The 10,070-nt window shown below is 45.8% G+C and overlaps 1 protein-coding gene across 1 annotated transcript in view; it reads right to left on the bottom strand.

Annotated features, from left to right (window-relative positions):
- Positions 1-2,835: 2,835 nt before the first annotated feature.
- SIN3B (SIN3 transcription regulator family member B) overlaps positions 2,836-10,070 on the bottom strand; it is a 66,278-nt gene continuing 59,043 nt past the window's right edge. The window contains 4 exon segments of the mRNA XM_020969281.2: positions 2,836-5,888; positions 6,029-6,233; positions 7,636-7,730; positions 9,155-9,247. Of these exon segments, the coding sequence (XP_020824940.1) occupies positions 5,658-5,888; positions 6,029-6,233; positions 7,636-7,730; positions 9,155-9,247 (624 nt within the window). The 3' untranslated portion in view covers positions 2,836-5,657.

The raw sequence follows: 10,070 nt of genomic DNA, 5'->3' as shown, positions 1-10,070 counted from the left end.
CTCACTCCACATTTCAATCAAAAGAGAACTCCCCTACAAGCAGACTCCAGCCCTGAAAACCAGTCGAGCCAACAAGGGCAGCAGAGTCCCATTGCGAACCGAGGGATGAAGACTGCTTGTGTGACCTCACTTGTGTCTGACCGAGGACCAGGGCTGGGCCAGTGCACTGACTACAAGTCGTCCATCTGAGGAACCACTGAATAAGCCAAGTTTATTTCCCTAACAAACGCTTGGCACATCCTCTCGAGGTGGCATTTCCACATCAGAAACTACAAATGTGTTTATTGACAACTGAAGTCTTGTTTCTTCCCGTCAGGTGCCAGAGATTGGTTGCCTGTCCAGCCAGAGATCTCTCCTCCTACACAGGGCCAGCTGCCTTTCCCAGCAGCTTTTATGGAGCCTACATGACCATCGTGATGGCTCCAGTTTTACACACGGTTTCACATAGTATCCATTCTGGATAGAATGGAAACCGTACAACTATGTGTCAGATGAAGATGAATTTTGACGTTTAGTTGTTTCAGTCGTGTCCGAAGTCGTGACCCAATTTGGGATTTTCTTGGCAAAAAAACCCCCCACAAAACTGGAATGGTTTGACCTTTCCTTCTCAGCTCATTTTACAGATAAGTAATTGAGGCAAACAGGGTTAAGTGTCTTGTCCAAGGTCATACAGCTAGTAAAGTTATCTGAGGCTGGATTTGAACTCAGGAAGAAGACTCTTCCTGACTCCAGGCCCAGCATTTTATCCACTGCACCACTTAGTGGCCCAAAGATGAATTGCAAACAGCCAAATTTAGGCTTAACTAATTGTTAAGACAAACTTTCTAACAATGAGAGCAGCCTAAAAGTGCAAAGGGCTGCCTGCCTCTCGCTGGAAGGTTTGGACCATTTGTTGGACAAGCGGAAGAGGAACTTCTTGTTCAGGTACAGGTTGTACTAGCTAGCCTTGACCCCTGTTCAGAGATTACAGGCCCCATTTGAAGGAATGCCCCTATCTTCCTTCAGCAAGATTAGTTTACTGAATTCAGATGACTTTGAAAATGGGTAAAGGATGTGTGGGGGAGGAGAAAGGGCTCTGGATCTGAGTTGGAGGACTTGGGTTTTAATCTTGACTGCTGGGTATGATCTTGGGCCAGTCATCTGACCTCGCTAAGATGGAGCTTCCCTTCTCTAGGAGGGGTAGAGGAGACATCTGTGGTCCTTCTGGCTCTAAATCCATGCTTTAGTTCTGGCCCTGGCTTTTACAGCATCCATTTCCCTCTCATTACTCTCCATTCACCATGGGCTGTAATTAAAGTTTATATAGACCAACAGCTATTCACTAATTGCCTTTGCAGAAGGCCGAGTACTCAGTAGGGATAGAAAGCAAGATACCAATTCCTCATGGAACTGAGGGTCTAGTAGGGAAACAACATTCTCTTAAGTACAACACAAAATGAAAGGTGAATGAGGTACAAACATGGTGCTATGGAGATTCTGAGGAAGGAAGGAAGGACCTTTTCCAGTTGGGTTCTAATCCAGCAAAGCTGTATGGAAGTGACGTCTCACCTAGGCCTTGAAGAGAGGTGGGACTTCAAAAGGTCAGGGAATTCTGGAGATAAGGAAGGTATAAAGGCAGGAAAGCAAGGACATGTTCAGAGGATAGGGAACTTTCTTGTTTGGCTGGAGCTAAGAGCCCACCATTAGTGGGAGACAAGGCTTGAAAGGAAGGATGGAACCAAACTGTTGAGAGGCCTACCTGTCAGTGTGTGGAGATTCAGACTTGCAGGCAATGGGGAGCCACTGATAGTATCTGAAGAGGGAGAGACATGATTCAGTCTGCCTATTAGGAAGATAAATCATGTTCAGGAGAAAAAAATAACAGCAATAAGATATATTAAGTCCACAGATTAGAAAATGGATAGAAAGGTGACACAGAGGCAATACACATATATATATACATACATATGCACATGTATATATATGTATGTATAATTTAACAGACTACAGTTTTGAATGTTACATACAATTCTTATTTTATTTGATCTTAGAGGTTGGTTTATTTAAAAATTTTTAAAATTATTTAAGGATAGTTTCTGAGAGACTGAAGGATGAAAGCAAAATTATTATGAGGCTACTGCAGTAGTCCAGGCCAGATAGCATGAGGGTCAGAACTAGGGTGAGGTTTGCCTTGGACAAACGCAAGACAAAGTAGAGTGAGAAGAGGCAAGTCCCAGCAAATCACTGGACACAGAGTTGATATTTGGAGGTTGGATAAATGGGAGAAGGGGGGCTCCCACAAGAGAAACAGAAAAGTCAGGAAAGAGGAAGATGGGTTTATGCAGCAGATGAGTCCAGTTCTAGACATACTAAGATTAACGTGCTGGACAACCCCGGTGGGACTGTTGGAAATAAGAGAAAGGAGTGACCTGGTGCAGAAGTTATCAGTTAAGCCATAGGAATGAGTGAGGTTGCTAAGGAGTATAAAGAGAAAAGGACAAAGGAAGAATTCTGAGAGATGCACTTACTTAAAGAACAAGAAGAAGAGGAGGAAGAGATAGGCCAAGGGAGCCTCAGAAGTAGCAGCCAGGGAAAGTGTCATGGGGGGAGAAAGAGTATCAAGGGAAAAGGGGGGTTAACAGGTTACACCCAGACACAGATGCCCAGGCTAAGACAGAGAAAAGCTACGTGAGAGGCTTTTGACTTGCCAGGGTGCGATGAACCTCTTCAGCCCCTAGAGGGAGTTGTTTATATCTTATTTCTTGCCCCATCTGATATCCTGAATCTTACCTCAAGAAAAGTCAACCCACATCCCTAAGCCATGTGTAGCCTGAAAACAAATGTAAAGAAATCAAATTTCCAAAGTATTTGATGGACTGTATTGATGTGATTTAAAGTAACATTAAGTCCTTTGAAAATAAGTGTCACAAACAGAATAAATAATATAATTTGTCACTTCTAGTCAGTACAATCAATGAGATATCACTGAAAAAATAACACCGTCGTACATCTTCAGTTAACACTGATTGGAAACTGGACTGTCTTTGATTTAGCAGTTCTCCCAATCTCCCCCTTAAACACAGTTCATAGGACACAGGATGTTAGAGCTAGAAGGAAACTTTGGAAATGGAATACAAGCCCAAGAAGCCAGAGTTCAAAAGGACCTTGGAACATGGAACATCAGGGAGGGAAAGGAACCCAGAACACAGAATGTCAAAGCTGAAGGGAGTCTAGAGATCACTCTGTCCAATCAATTAATTTTACAAAGCAGAAAACTGAGGCCCCGACAGAAACAAGGGCTAGAATTAGAGCACAAGTCTCCTGACTCCCAATCCCACCCTCTCTCCCAGCTGATGCCTCCATCACCCTGGGCAATTACAGTTGAAAATGACCAGCTGCTTTAGTCCTACCTCCTGAGCAGATCCAGGCACCAGGCTTGACAGCAACTGCTTCAACGGCACTAAATTTACTTATGGAAAACAACTGATAGAACATCTGACCTTTCATCCATGTTTTATTTTTCACTTTAATGTGCAAATAAATATAAAAGGAAACTACATTCAAAACAGCTGAAAGGAAGCACAAGGCCCAAAGCAAAGATGCGAGCAGAGACGGGGTGCTGAGGCCACAGGCAGCCTGTGCCTGCCTTTGGGCCCGCTCCCTGGGCCTCTCTGTTTCTGGTGGCTGTGACTTTCAGAGAAGTACCTGAAAGCAGGTGCTTGGAAGGGCTGATGGCCACTGAGTGGCCTAGGGAACGTCTTGAATACAGATTATAAATTAAGTTTCTTAGAAAAGAAGGATGCCTCCAAAGATATGAAGTTTACTTACAAAGACAGCGGCAGAAGACTGGGCAGTGTGCGTAGATGCAGCGGCCTCCACGGCGCTAGGGGCCTAACAAGTAAAGGCATCTGAAGCCAAGGGTTGCAACCTAGAATACCTCTGACCAACACTTGTCTGTATTTGAAAATCCTAATAAAGTTTGGCACAATTGGCTGTCTCTGCAACAGGAGGCACAGAGACCCGAAGAACAAGACTGAGGCGCATTTGTGAGCTGACAAAGAAGTGCTGGTCACTTCCATGCCCAGCACCAGCTGATCACTTTCTGTTCACGCTCAGACAAGCCCAGGCTCGCCAAGATGTAAGCGTCATCTAAGAAATTACACTCCAGTCCATCCTTCCACTGGTAGGCCTTTGAACCCTGCTGCCGAAGCACAAGGACTAGCCTCGCTTCTCTGTCACTGCTTCCTTCTCAGAGCAGAGAGGAGAGCTTGGTGACAGACCAGGCCAGCGACTTCAGCTGATGTTGCTGTCACCTGGCCCTGGAGTGAGAGCCAATGGACACAGAAGAAGAAAATGCAGCATCCATCCTCCAGGGAGGATTCTTGTCCTGATTTCTGCAGAAGTTACAATCATAAAATAACAGCACAAAATAATAAATAGACATTTCTATAGCTTTGCTTAGGTATATAACCGCATTCCCAGAAAAGCCTCCCCAGCACTGTGGAAGAAGGGCAGGTGCTCCATGCCCTGGCATTCCTACTTTCCTCCCTTCCAGTGGCTTTAAATTTAGCTTTTAATAGCGGCATGTTGGTCAACAGGCCTGGCCTCTTCACCTTTGAAGGCCAACGTTGGCATCTGCCACTTGGTCCAGCATGATGATAACAAATGGGGCTCCAAGGGTTTCAGCTATAGCTCATCCTTGATCCCGCAGGATATCAGTTTAACTGAAAGGCACTTCTCTCACTTTCCAAGTGATCGAATGCCTCTGGGGACTGGATGGTGGCCAGATGGAGCCTTATAAAAACCAATGGGCCAAACCAAACTTCAGTTTTTTCTGGGCAATACTTCTGTGATTACAGTCCCCTGGGGAATAAACAATGGAGGGGCGGGGGGTCCATCTGAGATGGCACTAAATAGATCAAATACAGGTCCTTCTACACAGAAAGGGTTTCCCATCCATTGACCCCAAGGGTCTCTAATGAATGCTTGGCATGGCCAGTACCATTTAGTTTATCAGCAAATTTGGCCATCTTCAAAGTGAGTGTTTATGCCATAAAGTTCCAGGTCTCCAAACGTTCGGCCATTATGACAGGCCCTTTCTTACACATTTTCTTGAGATTTGGCGTCTCCAATACAGAAGCAACAACTGAAAATGTGTTCGCTGACAAGCTAAGTCTTGCTCCTTTCCATCGGTGACCAGGGCATGGGTGCTTGTCCAGCCAGACATCCTAAATGGGGAAGCTATGCAGGTTTGGCACAGGACACACCTGACAGGTGGTTTAGAAGAAGGAAAGCAGCAGCCAAGGGAAGTCCCCATGGATGCCACATGGCTAGTCAGACCCAACTGGAAGGAGACACTGATCCAATCTTATACTCCTTCTGGCACCCAATGGGCCAGACCAGCTTCAAAGCTGTACAATGTCTCCTAGTGTCAGTTTTGGATGGATCTGAGACTGAAGAACTGAATCCCAGAGAAATCTCCAATCTGATCGTTTTAGATCCAGTCATGAAAACACAGGGTGATACTGCAAAGGAGACAACTATGTTCCATATGAAAATACATAATAACCAATCTTGAGTAAAATGCCATTATGATAAATATCATTAATACACACATTGCATTCCCATCACTCTTTTCAAGAGTCCGAGTGTCAGTGACATCTTCCCTTCCTAAGCAGTCAGGGAGAAGCAGGGCGGCGGCTGTATTGCACCCGGTACCGAGTCACGGGGAGGCCGTGGATGGTCACCGTCTCACAGGTTGTCTTACATGGCACCATGTCTTCATCCTCCTCTCCCATCAACCAGTCCTGGACCAGTTCTGCAGCCTCTGAGGTGACATTGTCCTCCAGCCAGCGGCTGTGCCACTCTTCAAACTGCTGGTGGTGCTTCAACAAGACGACCGGCTGTACCTGAAGGAACAAACAAGGGCAGAGAGCCTGTGATCAGTAGAGGCAGGCTCTGCAGGGGAGGAAGAGGGAAGGGGGAGAGAGCCCCTGACCAAAGGGGAGGCACAGGAGGAGGACAATGGAATCCTGGGGCACGACCACACCTGCTGAGCCCGGCACAGCGTCCCTCGGCGGTACATGTAGTCCTCCGAGTTCATGATGAACACCATCTTGTGGGTGGTGAGCTTGAAGCGGCAGTCAACGTTGCAGGCGCTCTCCACGCCGACGAGTCTCTTCCAAGAGCTCTTCACCTCACTGCGGAGGGCTCGGACCTGCTTGCTTTGCCACTGGCGGAACTTCTTGAGGTTTCTAGAGTAACAAGCAAGCCAGTGAGGATCAGGAGAGGAGGAGAGAAAAACAAAAGGTAGACCTGGGACCTGGAGAGAGGGAAGGGAGCTGACATTAAGGTAATTCACCCCAAAGGATGGCTACTCTCTTGCTAACTTCTGGCCTGATTGCTGAGAACAGCCACATGTTAATTCCCTCTGATAGTTCCCGTCAGCACCAAAATCTAGCCATGAAAGTTGTTAGAACCGCAGCATTCTAGAGGTGGGAGACCTCAGAGTCAACCAGTCCAAGCCTCCTCCCCAGCAGAAATGCCATCTATGACGTCTCCAGTGCTTTAAGAGCTCTGCTGACAGGGAGCTCATGCCATTCTTTTGTCAGACAACTCTTTTTCAGAGTTCTCTATCAAGGCAAAATAAACCTCACTCTCATTATCCTCCCAGTCCGCCCTAAAGAACTCTAATCCCTCCTCACATGACAGTCCTTTAGATATTTGGAGACATCGATCAGGCGACCTACTGAAGTCTTTTCTTCTCCAAGTTAAACAAACATCTCTACTACTTTAAGCCAAGATGAGGTTCCCTGTATCCTGGTTGCCCCTCTCTGAGATAAAATGTCAATTTCTAAAATGTTCCTGTTTGAGCCTACTGCCTTACTAACATAGATGAGTATGGAGCGGGGATGGTGGGTCCAGATTAACACGTGGACTAGGGAAGTGAGTTACTGTGTGTGGGGTATGGGGAATGGGGGGGAGGGGGTAACAAGCAGTCACTATAAAAGCCTAAAACTTTGCGGGGATGGGTTGAGTCACACAATGTTTCATGCCATTAACATGCCCCATAAATCTTGCCACACTGACCCACCCACTACTGATTCTATCCTCAATCTCTGCTCCTGAATGTGTTTTCCCTGTGTACGTCAGCTTTCTGAATTTTTTACACCTTGAAAAAGCCTTGGTCCCAAACAGCCTGACCTTTTAAATGTGACCAACTCCAGACGCAGACCTTATCCACTCTCACCCACAAAGGAGACTGAGCTCTCTCAGGGCTAGCCTTGCCTAATCGCTGGCCCAAGCTGATCCTGACACAACGTCCCGAAGGAACACAATGCAGCCTCCATATGTGGTCTGATCAGGGGAGTGTACGGGGCTACCGTCTCCCTTGTTCTGGATGCTTTCCTTCTCTTCATAGATGCTGGAATTGCTTTAACATTCTTAGGTAGCCCATCCCACTATGGACCCTTATATTAAGTTTGTGGTCTTGGACTGAGATTCCTAGGCTTCATCATAGTAGATAAGCTAAGCAGATGAGTCCCGGAAGAAAAGCTAGTCCAAAACCCTCCCCTCTTCCCAGTCACAAAGAAACAGCCAAGCTAGTAATCCAAGGTGATTCAGAATGGGCCAGAAGCGACCAGTGACCAAACTTACCTTTGCAGAAAAACAGGTTTCAGAAGGAAGCCGTCATTTGGTGGATTCGGTGCTCCCTCGGTGCCCACGTACTGCTCCATGTAATTGGCTAAGTGCTACAAAAAAAGAGAGACTCAAGATGCATTTCCTCTCCTCATTTAATGATGAATCACCAAGTCAGACTAAACCACATTATGTCTCTTCTTTATTTGAAGAACTGCACATTGTAATCTACATTGTGTGCAATACACCCAGCAAAAAGCAAACAACCTCTCTGTCCAACAAGAAAGGAGAACGGCTGAATAAATCATGATATTAATGTAATGGTGCCACAAAAAAGAAATGGGGATGTAAGGCAAGTAATGCAAAGTAGGATCAGCAAAACATAAACAACATACAAAATTACTACAATGAGATATGAAAACCAAAAATACAGGCAATAGAGCATTATGAATGTGGATTTGGAAGGGGATACTAAGCAAACAGATCTTTGTCTTTATTTTGTTAAATGCATAGCATGATTTTTTTTCCTATCAATTAAGATGTGGAAAGTAATTCTTTTCAGATTTCATTGGACTATTTCACATTCAGTTTGCTATGAATAAGTACATAATTAGTTTTTAAAAGATTCAAAAGGCTCACTGAATTTGCCAGGAACATTAAAGAGGGAGCAGTCTCTCCCACCCAGCAGTCTCATGCTCACCAATCTTTCTTTGGATAAGTGAAGGAGGGAAGACAAACCTAAATCCTCAGGCTTTGTTGAGGCTGTTGTTGCAGCCAGTACAAACGGAGTTTAACCAAGGCCAGACATAATCAACATACTGCTGCCCTGAGCAGTGTTGTGGCACAAGTACCCTGTTAATATGGCGGAACCCACCTGAAAGTCTTGAAACTCCCCCTCCTGGCCACTGGGCTGACAGCACATTTACGACATGTACTGTGTTAATCAAAAGATAGGCTGTATCTCTTAAATGAGATTTCTTGGAAAGAATAAAACTGGTTTAGTTGTGCACTGAGAAAATACACTAATTACAGATTGTACTTTATAAAAGTCAGATATGAGAAAAAAAAGAATGACCACATTCAGAACAACACAGGATAATATTAATCGTACAACTTTAACCCCCTGCCCTCATAAAATCATTTCACATTTGTTGAGATGGGGATGTAAAAAGAATGTTGAGTTGGGGACCCAGGCTTTCATTTATCACCCTTCCCACTGGAAGTGAGCACACCATCCCAGTGGCAGCAATGGCATCAGACTGGTGTCCCCACAAATCTCCAAGCATCTTTGAAGAAACCGGAGCCAGTTGAACTTTAGCAGGTTCCCACTCTCACCCCAGGGCCAATCTAATGGAGCAAGCATAGTCCTCCTCGGGCATCAAGGTGGGGAGCTAACTGGAATGCCAAGGGGGCTGGCTTCTGGCCAATCCAGCCAGGCCCTCACTTACCGTGGCTTCTTGCACATGGCTCTCAGCCACACCTTCCCCAGATGGCCCTCACCTTCCCCGGATGGAATCCGCAGAGCTGAGGCCTTTACCTGGACTTCCACAGGATCTTCTGTCTGGGCCTCTTCTGTGTCCAGCAACTCAATGGTCATTATCACCTGCCCTTTCCTCTGAAGAAACATCACCTAGAAGAGTGTAATACAAGCACACCTTACTACCTAAGGATGATGAGCAAGAAGACACTTTGCCCATAAGCAGACCCAGGGAGCTATAGTCTCACAATACTCCTGACTCACCATAAAAACACAGCCTTTTCCGACATGGTTCCCAAACTCTGAGACTAGTTAGGAATCTGAAGCACAAAAGTGTTTGGAAACATAAAATGCCAGGGCTGGAAGAGAGCTTAGAGGTCACTTAGTCCAACCTATACCAAAGCAAGATGGCTCTTCACAACACAATGTGGCATGGACATCACCAACATCATGCTTCCAACAATGCACAGCTCACTATCTCTTAAGGAGTCGAGAGTACAAGGACAGACATCCAGAATCGTGAACCGACAACTAACTTCCTCTAACTCTTTTTAAAATAGCCTTTTCATTTTGATATCACAGTCATTTCCAGATAAACCATTTTTTGCACATGCCCAACCTTAGAGACAAACAAGGTAAACTCACTGTTCCCAAGCACCCCACACCATCTGGGCACTCCTGCTGGCCATCCCCATTGGTTGCAATGCCCTTCCTCTGCTGGTGGACCTTTCAGAATCCCTCAAGGTCCCACTTAGGTACTCTTTCCCACGGAGTCTTTCCTGAACACAAAGTCTCCCACCAGCTAAAAGAATCCCCCTCGCTGCCTCACCTACACAAAGCTTCCTAGGACTCTCCTTTGCCTTCGTTATACCCTACTGCACAGCGTACTGTTATGTGAGCATTAACAGACTCCTGGCACAACCCATGCTGCAGAAGGGCAGGGACTTTGCCATGTTTTCTCTCTGTATCCGTGGCA

This window comes from Phascolarctos cinereus, unplaced genomic scaffold (assembly GCF_003287225.1).
Source record: "Phascolarctos cinereus isolate Bilbo 61053 unplaced genomic scaffold, phaCin_HiC Scaffold_4;HRSCAF=312, whole genome shotgun sequence".
Classification (NCBI taxonomy): domain Eukaryota; kingdom Metazoa; phylum Chordata; class Mammalia; order Diprotodontia; family Phascolarctidae; genus Phascolarctos; species Phascolarctos cinereus.
Note: the sequence above shows the minus strand (reverse complement) of the source record. Positions and strands in the feature narration are given on the sequence as shown.